The sequence below is a fragment of the Mya arenaria genome, chromosome 14 (assembly GCF_026914265.1).
Source record: "Mya arenaria isolate MELC-2E11 chromosome 14, ASM2691426v1".
Lineage (NCBI taxonomy): Eukaryota > Metazoa > Mollusca > Bivalvia > Myida > Myidae > Mya > Mya arenaria.
Window position 1 is genome coordinate 30,028,960 of NC_069135.1, and position 17,639 is coordinate 30,046,598.

A 17,639-nucleotide genomic window follows, 5' to 3' on the forward strand; every position below is an offset into this window, starting at 1 on the left:
CATGATTTTCATAAAAGTTTGCAAGATCAAAAGGCATTAACAAAATATTGGAAATTCTTTGTTCATATTTCATAGTAATCACTGTTATATAGGCAGGAAGAAATAATAAATAACATGTGAATTGCTTTTGTAGTCCTGACTTCCTATAGTTGGTGCACTATATATGGCTGTGGGGTGTTACGAAAGTCACAATTAATAATAAAGATATTTCAATGTACATGTAATGCACCAGTCAATTGTTTGACCTCCCAAGTCCGGGTCTACACCGTGGGGGATATGGGCCATGTTTTTACCTTCCAGTTGGCCATGCAGTGCTGAGTGAATGGGGTGGTTTTGATTTTGCGCCGAAAATTGCAGGGAAATTGAACCTTTCCTAGAATGTCCCCATGGTGCAGGGGCATGATTTTACCAGCAGGTTGTCCGCGCAGAGCGGGGATTTTTCCTGGGATTGGCTGGACCTAAAGTCAAAGTCCCCACTATTACCTGGACCTGGGGGGGGGGGGGGGGGCATGGTTACAATTGACTGGTGTATAAATACACTTGTTTTATATCTACCTTGGTGGTGCAGCATACATGCCATATTTTCTGGAGACCATTCAGGGGGATTTGTTCAAAAGGCTGAAAATTCAGGGGGATTTTGGTTGTATTCAGGGGGATTTTTTTTAGCAGGTCTAAGTTGGCGAAATTTTAAAGTATTTTTAGACGCAAGTATGAAAAAATGTATTCACATATCGTTTGCTGTGAAAACCTCTTAACTTTTTCATTATACAGAATTATTTTATTTCATGATTTATCATATTCTTATGATACACTGTCATGTCGTACTGTAATGCACTTGCAGAACAAAATATGTCATTGGAAAAATATGTTTTCGAGACAATTAAATTAAATTTACCTTCCTCCAAAGTCTTTTAAAAAATTGTGCTTAATTCTATCAGCGTGATGACTTTCAGACAATAAGAGAATAGAATAAATATTATTAATTTCTTCCTTCCGAAATAGTAATATTTCTTTGCCTTTGATAATTACTACAAATTAATTGATCACTTGTTGTAAAAGTTTCCTTTTGGCATTTCACCCTTGTGGAGTTGTTTCTTTACATTCAGTTTCACTCACATTTTTTTTTTTTTTAAATTCCGGGGGATTTTTATCTCCCGCCGGGAGACCGGGGGATGGATCGAAATTCCGGGGGATTTTTCCTCCCGCCGGGGGAAATGGCACGTATGGTGCGGGGTATATAGGAATCACCTTGTCCTGTCCGTCTGTCGGTTCATCTGTCCTGGGATATTGATTGTGTGGTTGGTGTTTCAATCAGATTCAGTGATAGCTTTATAGCTCTAGTTTCAAACTTGCCACTGCATCCTAATTAAAAATGTATGATATTTAAGCTTATCATTGAATTAATTTCTCTCATTAAATATAACAATGTGAAAAAACCTTGACAGCATATTGTATGTTACAGTCAACAATCATAGCATTTTCACTTTAAGCTGGTGAGTTTAGCAAGTATTGCAAAAAAAGACTGTTAGAATTGAACAAAAATTGTACGGAATATCATGAGAAAGTATAACACATGGATCTTTGTAATCTTTTGTTTCATGCGATATAATAATGCAGACAATTAGCAGAACTAACAGGGGAAAGGAGTAAATTGTTTCTACCTTCATGTGAAAAATTGCTTATGATAACATGCCAACTGGATAATTGTTATGTAATATGACAATATAGTTCAAGATAAAACATATCTAAGCAAGTAAGTTAATAATAAACCATTTGTTATTATGAAGCATAAAGTTGCATGATAAAACAAATTCTGCTTTGAAAGCATATTGGATGAAGTATTTTAGGGTATGATTGTTTGGCAATGATTTTTTTCTTGGCAGACAGGTGACATATATGAGACATGAATGTAGCTAAAAATAAATAAAAATCTTGGTCTACATAAGTGCATTTATTTATGTTTAGGTTGCATAAATATACAATAAATGAAAAAAAACAATCGAACAACATGGCTCAAAATGCCAGGCCCCACTTTAATAGTCATTCACTTTCCTCAAGGCTACATTTTGTCTTAGCAAAGTCCTTAGCTCTAAGGTCAAGGCCACATCTTATGAGCCAATGATCTTTGCTATAAGACCTAGGCCACATTTTCTCTGAGCCAAGTCTTTTGCCCTAAGATAAATGACATATATTATTTTATCTGAACCAAGTTATCTGCTCTATGCCAAAACCACATTTATTCAAAGTATAAATATAAACTTTTGAGTCTAGTCCATTTAATCTAAGATCAAGATTCTCTTACTCTTGAGTCTAGGCACTTGCTCGTAATACAAAGGTCACATTTACTCTTTCAGTCAAGTTCTTCAATCTATGGTCAAGGCCTTACTAACTCTTGAGTCAAGTCTTAGTTCTCTAAGTTTAAGGCTTTCTTATTCTTGAGTAAATTATATCCTCCTTTGCGGTCAAGGCCACATTTTTCCAGAGTCTAATCTGCTCTCAGGTCAAGGCCACATTTTGCCTGAGTCTAATCTGCTATCAGGTCAAGGCCACATTTTGCCAGAGTCTAATCTGCTCTCAGGTTAAGGCCACAATTTGCCTGAGTCTAATCTGCTCTCAGGTCAAGGCCACATTTTGCCAGAGTCTAATCTGCTCCCAGGTCACGACCACATTTTGTCAGAGTCTAATCTGCTCTCAGGTCAAGGCTTCATTTTGTCAGAGTCTAATCTGCTCTCAGGTCAAGGCAACATTTTGTCAGAGTCTAATCTGCTCTCTGGTCAAGGCCACATTTTGCCAGAGTCTAATCTGCTCTCAGGTCAAGGCCACATTTTGCCAGAGTCTAATCTGCTCTAAGGTCAAGGCCACATTTTGCCAGAGTCTAATCTGCTCTCAGGTCAAGACCACATTTTGCCAGAGTCTAATCTGCTCTCAGGTCAAGACCACATTTTGTCTAGTCCTTTGAACTAAGGTCACAGCCTTACTTACTTCAGTCTTTTAATCTAAGATTGAGGCTAAACTAGTTCTTGCTCTGAATCATTGGCTATATTCAAAGGTCAAGGTCACTAGCTCTGACTATAAAATTTGTCTTGCACGCATCAACCAAGATTTTTATTAATGCATGTTAGGGGCTGTATTTATAGATATTTTCAATGCACAATCTGTTTTAATTACGAAAGTATGATATTTCCTGAGAACATTATAACAAAGATTTAACAGGAACATAAGTGTAAGTATGTAACAAATAAGTCAAGTGTGTATATCCCTGTTCCTGGGAAAATTTCACTGATTCAAGAGTAGTTCAAACAAACTCTCTGTGCATGTTAACAAAGCATAAGGTCTTAAAAGCAGATGCACATTTCAGCTGAATTTTACGGACAAGGTACAACAGTTGCTGTAATAATGTGGCAATTTGGTAATTACTGGACTCCTAGAATGGAACATTTGGGTAATTTGGTGTCATGCTTTAAGTGTGTGTGATTCATTTAGATGTGGTCCTGACTAATTCATGAGCATCCATATCTCCTAGCTGTTGGTGTCTGCTCTCAGAAATGATTAGAGATGTGATTATGTTTTGTCAGAATCATGGTCATTATCCAGAGTCAGTGAAATGTATTCGCTTGTTAATCATTTATTATTATTGCATGTAGACCTGAGGTTATTTTAATACCATTGCCTAGTTTCCTACCAATCATATTTTGCAACAATGTTTAATAACTTGAGTGGGGTAAAAGTGAATATTATTTCTGTTTATCAACATGCTATAGTTACTGAACAGTTACATTCCACCTATTTGTTACCATTCAGGTTCAGGAATTAATGCATAGACAAAGCAATGGAACACACTCACACATGGCATGAGATATGATGCATCTGTGCTCAGTAATAAATTATTCTGACATTGTTCATTTAAATAATGTAAAACTGTCCATTTCAGACGTGAGCACTGGGACAAATTCAGCACGTTCAACTGTTGGTCACAGCTGCTTGAGATCACGCGGAAACAGAGTCACGACCATGGGATACTTGCAGAGATCTGCGGACAGCATGTGCACAACAGGCTTGCGGAAATACAAGACAACTCACAGCGGCTTTTTAGACGGGTAATGTCTTTGAAGACTTTTAAATTCATCCTTTAATTGATACTGAAAATCACTTTAATGGGGTGTAACTGAACCCTCCATCCCTCTGTAACAGATTTTTATGCAATTTAAAAAACAACAACATTGTCTGCACTTTATGAATTTCAAGTTGATTTACCATAGTCTTACTATCCATTTGCATCTTTTGCATTCTGCATACTGGTAATAATGTATACCAAATCAACGCACCATTTAAACCAATTGAATCCAGCATACCAAAAGAGGGATTTCAAATATTACATGGTTGGGAAGTCATAAAACAATTTATAAAAGTGTTAACCAACCCTGACCTATTGTCTGAAGTGCACATATTTCACTTTATAACACATTCTGAATAGGAAGGATGAAATGTTAGTCCTATCTCAGGTGGGAGAATTTTAAACCAAGTCCTATCTCAGGTGGGAGAATTTTAATTGGTTTAAATAATTTCATCAGGTGCACTTTGCTATTTTCATGACTGAAAAATTATCTGATCTTCATGAAATTAGGAATCAGACAACATCAAAGAGCTAGACGTGCAGTGCATGACTCATATTATCTAAACAATTTCCATGGTAACCTGTCACGGTGTTTGATAGCAAAACCAAAATTGTTATAGATTGGTTTCTTAGAAATATTTAAACACATTTCTCTATTATCTGTTTGGCAAAGATGATCATGGATCATGGATGATATTATTTTTGAAATGCATCTTAGCTTTAGTTATTTTAAGTATCTGATCTACACCGTATAATTAGCATTGATGTTTCAAGTAATATGAGAAGATTTTTAAGCCATAATCTCAGACTAGAAATACTTAAGTGTGCAAGATTACACTACATTATCGCCAACACATACTTATATAATTTGTGGTGTTAAGATACCAAATTACATTAAAATATAGAAGGTTTTGGTACCATCTGACATTATTCACACAAATTAGATGACACATTTAATTTAACGATGCGCAAAGCGTCCATTATTCAACCGAGTTTTCCATGCAGAATATTGCAAAAAAGAGAACATTTGCTTCAGGAAATGAAAAATAAATAAGAGCAAGTGAAACAAATACCTCTCTCCTGATAAAGAATATCTAGATATAGCAGTTAGCTGTCACAGGGATATTGATCAGGAGGAAATATCTTCTAAATTTCTCCCATCCAAAACTTCCAGTCCAAAAATATCAATATTCGCCCTGGATGGTAGACATGTTCTGTAGAAGTTTTTGTCTACATATTAAAAAGATTGTTAGTGTAGACAATTTGTTAGAATTATTGTGGTCTGTGTTATAATTGTTTAGACAAAGCTACTCTGATCAATCAGCGAAGATTTATCTTTCACTTCTATAAATTTGACGCGAGACATTGTGACTTGATGTATTTTAAGGCTCATGCATTCCCATACAGCTTCCCTTACCTTGTCTATTGTTTGACGCATAAAATACAATTTGTTGTGATAGCAATGGTGGTGTCGATGTCTTTGGAAACTTAATGATTGTTATGGAAGCTTTGACCATCGTTCCTAAAATTTTAAACATATGAACTCGAAACTTGGTAAACAAGTTCACAGTTTCTATGCCCTTGAAGATAATATCAGTAGGTACCATCACCCTGGCCAGAGTTATGCCCCTTGATTAACTTAAAAATGATAAATGTGAAGAAAGTTATATATATTTATGCTAAGTCACTCTATTTGGCACGATGTTGCGTGGGAGTTTGGTCTTGTGTTGTTGGGGGAAACCAAAGTGCCGGGATAAAATCCACTTGTGCGGCTTGATGACCTCAAACCACTGAAACCACTGTGTGAACAGCCTTGTGTGTTGGCACCACCTTGTGCCACTCTTGTTTCTAGCATGTCCTCACCAATCTAGAAATGTATTGCAGAAAAGTAAAAGATTTAATGAATGAAAATAACGAATCTCATTTGTGTTTGTTTTTCAGTGTAAAGATATCGGGTCATCCAGCCATGAGGACATTCTCAAGACACTGTATGAACTCCAAAAGGTATGACAGTGTTCATAAAACTTCAATATTTGCCCTTAATCTTCCTGAAATTCGATTTACAGTGAGATTTAAAGGCAGTGTTGTCAGTGTGATGGATGTGAAGCTAACCAATATATACTTTTGTTGTGGTAACAGACACTTTGAATTTAGAGGAAAATGTTCACATTAAAACTTTATATTTGCTCAGGGGCTATCTGTGCTAAGAGCTGACATATGTCTAAGTCCCTGGTTAGTAGGGATGGCAATGAATATCCGGTTTGGTACTCGAGTACTCGGGTAATCTTTCATTGAGTATTTGGGCATGAGGGTAAGGGCAAATTGCAAAAGATAGTTTTACTGTATCCTTCATTCCTGTGAATTCACGGCAGCATACTCTTTAATTGTATACACAGTTTTCAACCATCTGTTAACATCCATCGTATGTATGTATCATTTCTATCTGTTTTAAGTCTATGTATATGACATGAATTTTTTAAATATTGTTTTTCCACCGTGTTTTTCAGGCAATGAAGACCTACCACCAGTACCAGCAAGAGAGCAAAACCGCAGAAGAAGCCCTCAAGAAGGTTCAATCACAGAAGTCGAAGGTGGAGCAGCAACTCTCGGGGAAGTCCCTGTCCTCCAGCAGAAAGTTCAAGAAGATTGAGAAACAGGAAGATGAGGTATGCTTTGGCAGAATACTGCAGTAATGATGTTTACAGGTTCATACAGTGAGGGCAGTGTTGCGCTGAACGTGCAATCTTTTTTGCTTGATTGCGAAGACAGCTTTACACTGATACAAATCAGGCTAGACTGGGCTCATCTCAACAAAGAAATTCAGTGGAAAATTTCAACTAGCAACCTTTGCTAAAATTTCTACAATATTTTTTTAATAAACTGATAAGCTATACCATGAGCTACCTGATTTGCGCATTTAACAATTATTTAACAAAATTCTGTTGTTGTTTTTTCAACAGGGTTAATAAATATATAATTATAGGTTTTTCATGGTAATGTGCCAGCTGGTGTTCATTTGGAAAGCTCAAGATTAACCTATTGGTGATCCAAAATCACCTTTACGGTTATCGGGTGACTGACTCTCCGGGGGCGGACAAGCTACACTAAGTTATTTTGTCCTGTCTAGGTTTCGACTACAACACCATTCTTTGTTTCTGATATTGATCAGAATAAAGAGGCTATGTCTTGACTTTATTGTGTTTGCCCCAAATTCATAAAATTGTCGGCAACTTACTTCTTCCTTGCAGTCTAGGGAATTACAGTCATAGTTTGTTGCCTAATCCATTGAGCCTCAGAAATTAATACTGCAATTACTTATAACAGGAAGAGAACAAAGCTGTTGTTTATTACTATGTTTCAGATTTGAACTTTGGTATTACATGATGCCAGAACTTTTATGGTTTATTCCCTAGCTTTTTTCTATTAGCAAAGTGTATCACCTCTAACATTCTAGACTAAAAGTGTTGTTTTTTGTATCAAAGATATGTGTACACTTTATTTCTGCTAGGTTTATGAGTATAAAGCAGGCATGCAAGGTTAATATAAACATTTATTGCCTTACAAAAAGTATCACTTAATGTTGGATGTTAAACTAGAATTACTGCTATAAAATGTCTGATGGATGCTGCAATTAGATATAGACTATGTTCCTCTAGGCAACCTGTAATGAAGAAAGAAATATTTGTACTGATGTTTTTAATGCAGATTTCAGGTATTGCATACTAATTTCATTTAATCAATTAAAACGATATTTCTTGGCTAGTAAAAACTGTTTCAGCTATCATAATACCTTGGGTTAGTTTCTCTAAAAAATCAGTAATTTGTGAAGGCTGAGAGGCATTTTCAAACCAATGTCATTGAATAAAAATGCAAAAAATTGATCGCATGATGACTTTGACATGTATTTCTATATTTCAGAAAAAGGACAAATACTCAGTGAACAAGTTGAAAGCCCTTCATGCACGTAACGAGTACCTGCTCAATATTGAAGTCGCCAACTCTGCGATCCATAAATACTTCGCTGACGATGTCTCCGACCTTATGGATGTTAGTAGTATTGTTCATTACAATGGGTTATGCAGTAAAAGTTTTGTTTTAATGATGCATTTAGTACTTCCTCAATACTAAAGCCACTGACTCTGCAATCCTGAAATACTTCGCTGACCTTATGGATGTTATTAGTATTTTTCATTACAATGAGTTATGCAGTAAAAGTTTTGTTTTAATAATGCATTAAGTACTTCCTCAATATAAAAGTCACTGACTCCGCAATCCTGAAATACTTTGCTGACGATATTTCCCTTCTGACGGATGTAAGCAAGGGGATTTTTAATACGCTTAGTTTTCACTTCATTGGTTGTGTACTTTTAGGATCAGTTTTTAAGAACTTTTGGGTGATAATGAATAGCTATGTATTCCAATTACCAATGACTGGGAAAGCCATATCACATTAAATCTGCAACTGTTGTTCTCACCAATTTTCTTTTGATGCATTTTGAATATGAATGTTTACTGTAAAAAATTGTAAAATGAGCTGACATATTTTCTGACTGGTTTACATATCGGCCTTGCTGAACAATCATTGATTGATCATGTCTGTAGATCTGTCTTTGTTAGAGAATGTGTCTCTATCAACCAGACAGCCAGAGGCTTTTCGCAATAAGCATTTAACAGCAATGATCGTGTTCTGACTAAGTTATATGTCTGATAATCATAGATAGTTGTACATAATGTCACATAAAATCATTGAAAATCATATGAAATTGTTGTCATTCATGGTTAAAATTGATACTAGCGACAAATTTTATGCTGATTCAATCACTGTAAAAAACTGAACCAACCACGACCAAATTCTGAATGTTTACCAAACACTACAGTATAGGAATGCAAGGATAAGGATGTGTATACCGGTACAAATTCCTCCTGTTCTGTGAAAATGTAAAATGTGATTCTGAATCCTTACTTCAAATAGGACCAAAACGAAGCACCTGCAAAAGTTCCAACATTGTCTTCACATTGATATACAATTTGTAGCATTTGAATACACATTTTGTGTTTGTTTCTGGTTTTTAAATGGCACTGTTTTCTCGTTAGAAAAAAACAACATTCCAATTTTTTTATAGATGTGATATTTTTTTTAGAATGAAATATTCTATCCCAGTTGCAGGTGTACAAATATCTTAGCAGTATCAAAGATTACTCTTTAGTCTTTTTTGGTTGCACACTTCACCCTCATCACCACGAGACCAGCACAGGCAACTATCTACTATATTATGATTGGAACAAAATTATTTTCAAATCCACAAAGAATGAAATATTCTTCAACTTCTACATCTTTATTTCTCTCACCAGTGTATGGACTTCGGCTACCACAATTCCATACGTGGAACGGTAATGATCTACCAGACAGCCCACTGCAACATGCGGAACTCACACTTAGCTGCAGTGGACCTGCTCAATGACGTCATATCCCGCATGGATCCACAGAACGACAAGCAGAAATTCCTCGAGCTGAACAACCAAGCATTCATGCTGCCGAAAAAGTTTGAATTTCAGCCATATCGGGGAGATGAGGTATTGCATTGTTTAAATCATGGTTTATTATCCATTTTCTTTTGTATAGGTGACGGTTTCAGTCAGGAATGATGAAAATAATATGTTTTATATAATTACATTATATTATCTCTATAATTATTCCTCAGAAAAGAGAGTTATCTTATACGACTGAATTGAAAGCATTGATGCCAAATTCAGCTGATTTAGAGATGTCAATAATGTCAATCTGTGAGAAGAAGCTTAAAGAGAAAACAATCTAAAATTATGGATATGTCCTGTTAAGTGCATTGGTTAAGACAAAATTTCCTTCAACTAAGGTGTTCTGTGTTGGATTCGTAACTTGGGTGCATTTAAGTTTGGATGGTAGTAAACAAAGCTGGACATTTGGATTTCCTGTGGGTCTTCCAGTTATCCCCACACCACAAATCTATCCATTTCCACCTCATCATGCCAACAAATCATTAAATCATTATTTTGATTTACCTTGTTTAAAAAAGTGGTAACTAATATTACTTGTTTCATTTCCAGATGCGTCAGATCAGTGCTCAAAAACCTGTTCAAGACCAGCTGGTGCAGAGTCACAACTCATCACAGAATGTTCTAGAAAAACTCAAGTTGGAAAATGATGAGGTATTATTTCAGAAATACAATTTTAGATATTCATTTTTTTTATTGGGGGTATTTTATAGAAAAAAATATTGTCATAGCCTTATTGTTGTCATTAGGGTCTGTGCATGATCCATAAATTGACTCTTGCCCATTACTTATAAAACTGTAAAGATATTTTTTTTTAAAACTTGGTACAGATTTTTGAATTGCCAATTCCAGTATGTGTTGTTAGGTCCATAATTCTAGCTGTAATCTTTGTTATCCTTAATTGACTGAGAAAAACTGATAAGTTTTGGCTTGCAGTGCTATGTAGTTAATTTCTTAAAGCTTGCAAGCTATCAAAAAGAATACAAAAAAAAATTCCACTCGCAATTTATGCTGGAAAATTTAATGCTGAGCCATCATTTTAGAGCATCATTTTCAAAACTAAGCCTGAAACTATTTCTTTTGAAGATAAATTAACTTTATGAACATGAGTTTTTTAGCAGAGTATTGCCTTTTTTTTTTTACCCATTCATATGTTAAGATAATTGCAAACAATATTAATAAATTATTCAATGTGTGTTATAAATTTCAGAGAAGATTTATGTTTCAGTGCAAACTCTGATACTTATGATTTAACTGTTATAAGATTGAATAAGATTACTGTTTAATTTAGTTTGCAACATTAAATTTTACAACTTATCTTCATTCTGTTAATATCGTGGATGTTTGCAATTACTTAAGTTTTACCTGTACTTTCGAAAGCTGTATTTCAAGAGCGTGATATTTGTACTTCTGATTTCCTTTAATATTATTATAATGACATTAAGCTACATAAATCAATCTTTACATTCTAATCTGTGTATGATAAAAAAATGTTTTTCAGACATGGAAATCATTGGAAGCCACTGAAAAGTCTTTGACGGAACTGATAAACCGTAAAGACATTGACGTCACCAGTTTGTTTGTAGACGAAAATACTCCGCCAAGATCGCCCCATGAGACGGACAAAAAACGAACTCAGCGTCTGGAAACTGAAAAATATTACTTAGATGTAAGTCAAGTCAACAGATTTCAAATAATATTGTTTTGTAATATGATTTAACAATTAATATATTAGATTGTGTTTCTTTTATTAGATATTGTGTTTTTAAAGCTTTCAAGTTTAATAGTTGAGTATGGAACAGTCTTGATGATATAATAAAGTTAAAGAAATCAGATCTACCTCTTCACAATTGTGGCAGCCACAACCACATTTACATTCCCTCTCTCTAAGTACCATATGATAATTGATTGACAAAATTCCGCTTTAAGTAATGGTTAAAGGTTGTTAGTATCGAATAAGACGCTAGCATAGATTGGACAGAGGCAAAAAAACACGCTAATACTATAGATAGGATGCGGTGAAAAAAATGGCAAAATCAGCAGCCAGGATATTTGTTTTGACAAATTTTATTGAATCGTGAAAATGGCAAAGGTTATTGAATAGTACAGCACATGTACAAAAATGATCAAATATTAAAATGACAATAGCACGAATGGTATAAAGCACATTTATTGTTAATTGCACTATTTCATAAATACTAAACAATAATTTAATTCTGTCATACCGATGTTGCTGGGATTGGCATTATATATCAGAATAAGTTGAAATAAGGAAAGAATGAACATATCATTGTTTTGTTGTTGTTTTCATGAACTGATATAACTAATATAACTTTTTTGTATTTTCAAGTGCATTATAAATCAGACAAGACTATCGTATTTAAAGGTACATGAATGTGTAACAGACCTCTAGCTTGAAATTTATCCTCTTTTCATTTTTATGTTGCTTTTTAACCATTTGATGTACATGTATAATGCAAATACATGTAATTGCAAGACTTGTTCAATGTATAATATGAGTATAAGTAGTAAGGTTATTGTTAGGTAATTGCTGAGATCTAAAAACAGTTCTAAGATTTTCTTCATGATTGGCACTGAAACTGCAATATATGAGGGTGAGATTGGACTAGGTATCTGCCTTTCATGCCAAGCGTCAGGGGTTTAATACCCACGAGACCAGCATGGGCAGCTATTATATTTCTCCTCACCCAAGAGGTTGTGTGTTTGATCCCCACCAGGGTGAGAGTGTTCTAGTGGTAAAGGTGTCCGCCTTTCACCGTAGAGGTTGTGTTTCTGATTCATGGCCCCTGAATAGGGACACCAGTTCTGTTTTATACCAAAGATGGACTCGAGCTCAATTATTATCAGTTTTCAACGGTTTTCACAATTCAGCTAGAATTAATATCAAACTGAAAAATGTGATAGCCCTTATAATGCGTATGGTAGGCTTCAAACATTCTCTGCCATGTGGGGTACCTTTTAGCTTTACTGTATTCCTATTTTCACCTTGGAATTAATGTTGTCTTTGAATGTGCCAAAATGTGTCAGGTATATGTATATTGTCTTCAAGCTAAATGTTTCAGCATAAAATTCAATTTCCAATTAGGCAAGATTTTGAAGGGTATATTATTTTCTTTTAAAAAATAAAGTTTATTAGGTTTAGACAGAAAACAAGGAACAAAAATGTTGACAAAAGAAAAAAGATGTTTCATAATCAAGTAATAACAACTTGTAACAATAACAATAATAACTCTTTTTAAAATGTACTTATTATCGATTTTTATTGCTATGTGTATATAGTTATACATGAATTTCATGTTTACTTTCAATTTTTATAGGAACATGTGTTTACATGAGTTATGTGTATAATAACTATCGATTAGTATTGGTAATTACATGAATTTCATGTATTTGTTCATAATAGGATTAAGGTTGGACGTTTTATCAAGATTTAATATACTTCATTTTTTAAAACCAGTTAAACACCACTTTGTTATAGAACAGTCAGCTTTTATTTGCATTTTCATAGTTGGAAAAAAACTGGAGACCAACATGACAAAATCATTTCATTTACATGAATTGTTGTGCTTCACTATATATCAACGAATACAAATTCATACTTTTATCTTTCAGAAATTTGAGTCCTACACCCTCAGCAACAACAGAATTGCGAGACTTCAGGCCAAGTTTAATGCCATTCAGAAAGCCCTTGGCGAAGATTCAGCCTCTAGTGGAGTTAGAGTGAGGTTGGTATTTTTGTTGCGTTTTGATGTACTTTTTTCATTCTTATTGCAGAAGTCTTGGTATGATTTGTTGCTTTGAGGTGTCTAGTATCGCTTTTACATTTTGTATGATACATGTTGTGCAATGAAGTATTGTGGTCTTTGAAATTTGCTTTGCAATTTGAAAAGTATGGGTTTTAACTTGATTGATAAGCTTGATTGATTGGTAAGCTTTGAACAAAATATTTCTTGGAAAAATGTATTACTTTGTTATGGAAAAAAATAAAGAGAGATAGTAGGTCGACATAATTATATTGTAAACAGCTAATAAAACAAAGATCAGATGATATCAAAATAGTGATCTTTACAACTTTATTTAATGTTTAATATATGACTGTGTTATGTTTTGAATAATTATTCATTATGTCTCACTCAATTTAAACAGAGACATCGCTTAAATTTGAATACTTGCTAATAATGCTATTTCTGGATAATTGATATTATAGTTGATTAGTTCTTAATGTTTCGTTTTGTGTGTAAAATACTTTGGTTATTCTTTTGTTATTAAAATTCTTCTTCTAGGAGTCAGTCTTACACCACTCAGATTAGCATTGAACACCTGTAAGAAATTTGATGAAGTTTGACTCGTACTCTAGTTTTGGGATTGGTTATTAAAACTTGGTAAATGGTGTACTGTTGACAAACTTGGCATGGTTACATTCTGGAATGTTAAAAGGCAGTCTAAACAAAGCTATGAATATTATCCCGCCACATAAAAGACAGAGCTGACAAAGTGTGGTTTTTGCACCTGATTTTCAGCAATATCGTTTGTAGTACAAAGGCGCTGTTGAGTAGACATGAAAACATTACATATGTAAAGATGATGCACAAGCCATAGTTAGATGACGTGAATTAAAATCTTAATGATTAAGAATGGGCGGAGTGAGCCTTGCAATTGAACCCTTCTTAATCATGAAGATTTTAATTGAGGTCATCTAAGTGACAGAAAATGCAACCTCATTGGCTGACACATTGTCAATGCAAAATCTGATGCAGGGATTGTATATTTGATGAGTGGAAGTGTGCGGACCTTTAAACAACCGCGAAAGTTTAAATTCTGAATGATTAAGCCTAGTACTTAATGATTGCCTATCTGCAATTTCATTGGCTGTATGTGTAGGTTGTATTCTAATGAAGGATAATCTCAACAGTTTTGTGTCCTTTTTTGTGGCGGGAGAATGATGACTCTTCATTACGAGATTCAAGTGATAAAACTTAGGAGTTAGATGCCAACAGTGTTCAAATTACTGAATATCTTACTAGGTAAATTCAGTGTGGCTGATTTATTCCCATAATTATTTCAGAAAAGGCTCTGAGAAGTTGATATATCTAGAACTGAGTAGGAGGTTTTCTCTCAATAGGTGAAAAATGGAATGATTTTCTTCTGATGTGCATTACAGGCTATATGCATAATCATCTTATGTTGTTAAGAAATTAATATTCTTTTACTTTTCAGTATTCAAAAACATAACTCTAGCCTTTTTTCCTTATTTTCAACATTTTGTTAGCTTTGATTATTGCTAATGCAGTCATATTACTATCACAGACTTCACTTGAAATAATGTTATATTTGGCACATACGTCACAGATGGCATGATTATAATTTCAACATATGGCACAACATCCCCATGCAGCGATTAGATATGAAATGATATTGCCACAACTCGTTAAAAACCAATTGGTACAAGATAATATTATCGGAATTATTCTGGTATATCTCTGCATGTTACACAAAATTGCAGTTATTTATGTAGCTTTGCATAGGGTTTGAGCAGGGCAGGGTGCTGCAGAAGAGAAACAGGGTGGTAAAGGTGAAATGGGAGCATTGTTTGAGCTTGGGAAGTACATAAATATTACAGATTCAACAAAAAAAAATCCTAAGAAAGTAGTTTTTGGTTTCAACTGCCAGATATGTCTTCGTATATATTTAGCTTTTAAACAAAACAATGGAAATATTTGATAATTTGAAGCATTTTATTCTAAGAAGGTTGAAGGGTGCCAATGCAGGTCTCATGAGGCCAGATTGGGGGTACCAAAAAAGGGCAGGGTGCAGCACCCTTATATAACTCTTTAGCTTAAATCTTACTTTGCATGATGTAATGTACATGTATTTTAAAAAGTGAAACTTTTTTTTTCTTTTAATTGTGTTTGGGATTATTGTATCTTTCAGTTACTGAGTTTATCATAAATATTTAACATTATAAAAATGATAACAGTGCTGATGAAATTTGTATTGTGCTCTTTTCCAAGTACTTTATAATCATCGATTTCATGAATATAATAATGTAAATCCTGTATGATGAAATGATTTTTCTTGAAAATAAAGTAGATATATCAATACCAATGAATTTAGTAGTAGTAGTATTGAATTCATTATTTTTAACAAATTCTTTTTCTTTATACATATTTTTTTTCATGTTCAACTTTCACACATCTGTCTTCTGATTTAGAATAAGAACAAGTTAAACATTTTTCATGATGTAAGTTTAAATGAATCCAAATTTCCAAAATAAAAATTGCTGCCATAAATGTTAATGAAAATTATTTCTTTAATAAAGGCCGCCCTCCTTGCCCCCTAAACCAAAGAAGCGACGTATAGGTCGGAACCCACAGGTCGGGCAGCCGAAACTATTTGGTGGAAACTTGGATGAATATATTGAGGTAATTATGAAGTTTGTTTGCTCGCTGCCCACAATGGTGAGGACCTAGCTAATGATGGAACAAAGGACTAAACGGTGCATATTTTGCAAGTGGGTTTTGTATTTAAAACAGCCAAGATGTTTAAATATGTGTAGATGCATCCTTTTGATAACTCTTGGCTGTAGTGTTAAAGTTGAACTCTGTGCATCCAATTTGTGCTATCATCTATGCACTTTATTACAATTTTTATTGAATGTGTGTATGAGAAAATCATGGGTATATTTGAAATGACTTCTAATGGTTTAAAAGATAGAACACTAAAAGTAAACAACAAATTGGTAAACTTGTTATCACATTTGACGCTAGTTTGTGTTCACCAAGCCGGACAAGTGGGGTTCCTCCGGGTACTCTGGTTTCCCCCCACAACACAAGACCACACTCTCATGTAAAATCGTGCCAATGAGAGTGATTAATATAATGTTTTAAAATCTTGTTCCAGAATTGTTGTTATATAAATAAGTTTAAATTATTATCACATTCCATCATCATCCTTGCAGGCAACAGGCCATGAAATCCCTACAGTTATTAAAAGCTGTATACGGGTCTTGAACCTGTACGGCATGCACCATCAGGGGATCTTTAGAATTCCCGGCTCACAAGTCGAAATCAACGACCTGAAAACAGCATTCGAGAAAGGTACAGATTTGAAACAAAAGCGCAGCACATACAAAATATGTAATTAAATAATTTAACATATAATGGCAATGTATCACAAGTTATATGCAGGTTTTTAAGTCAAAGCAGCATGTCCAAGTTTTGATTGACTTTGGAATTAGTTCAATTTAAAAGAAAAACACTGTAGAATTTTCCAAAGAAATGAAAAAAGCAGAATACATAATTATAGTAAACAATGATGCCTCATTTTAATTTGTCATTGATGTCCTTTCCATCCACTTCAAAAGTTGGACCATGTCCAAAATATAGTTTACTGATTTTTAACTAAATTAGTCCTTATCTTTCTAGGCGATGATCCACTAGCAGACGAAGAAGACGCATGTGAGAAAATAAACTCTGCAGCTGGAGTTCTCAAAATGTTCTTCAGGGAGCTGAAACCTCCACTTTTCCCCTTGCCGCTGTTTGACGAGCTTATTAACTGTAGTCGTAAGTGACCTTTAGGCTTTTTCTCTGTAAGCTTTTGTTGGCCATTTCACCCAGAATCATGGGAGCAATTTGCGTACCAAGATGAAGTTTCCAACACTGTAATACTACTGTTGAAGACCTTTTAGATACAAAATTGATCCTAGATTCTAAATAAGATAGCTCCCTGAATAAGCAACACCCCTAGCCTCAAGATTCATTTTTACTCATTTGTGATGCAGAGTGTAAGGAATGAATTTCTTTTTGAAGCTTATTTGTGTAGTAATGAAAATACCCATTCTGCCTTTTACAGAGCTACCAGAAAAAGTTATATAGTTTTCACTCTTAAATTGACTGGTCTTTTTGAAATCAGCTGAAACTGTTTTAGCAAAACATGGCCTGTAAGATGATATATTTAACTTATTCTTCTTCTT

The 17,639-nt window shown here is 34.3% G+C and overlaps 1 protein-coding gene across 6 annotated transcripts in view; it reads left to right on the forward strand.

Moving 5' to 3' along the window:
- Positions 1-17,639, forward strand: part of LOC128216443 (SLIT-ROBO Rho GTPase-activating protein 3-like) — an 85,055-nt gene that overhangs the window by 56,625 nt on the left and 10,791 nt on the right. For 4 of the 6 annotated variants that reach the window (XM_052923013.1, XM_052923010.1, XM_052923008.1 and 1 more), the window contains exons 3-14: positions 3,932-4,097; positions 6,056-6,118; positions 6,622-6,780; positions 8,033-8,161; positions 9,467-9,688; positions 10,199-10,300; positions 11,148-11,315; positions 13,280-13,392; positions 14,733-14,789; positions 15,987-16,089; positions 16,626-16,764; positions 17,092-17,229. In XM_052923013.1, the coding sequence (XP_052778973.1) occupies positions 3,932-4,097; positions 6,056-6,118; positions 6,622-6,780; positions 8,033-8,161; positions 9,467-9,688; positions 10,199-10,300; positions 11,148-11,315; positions 13,280-13,392; positions 14,733-14,789; positions 15,987-16,089; positions 16,626-16,764; positions 17,092-17,229 (1,559 nt within the window). Of the gene's footprint in view, positions 1-3,931; positions 4,098-6,055; positions 6,119-6,621; positions 6,781-8,032; positions 8,162-9,466; positions 9,689-10,198; positions 10,301-11,147; positions 11,316-13,279; positions 13,393-13,950; positions 13,990-14,732; positions 14,790-15,986; positions 16,090-16,625; positions 16,765-17,091; positions 17,230-17,639 lie in introns of all 6 variants that reach the window. The other 2 variants (XM_052923009.1, XM_052923012.1) reach the window with 2 other exon arrangements.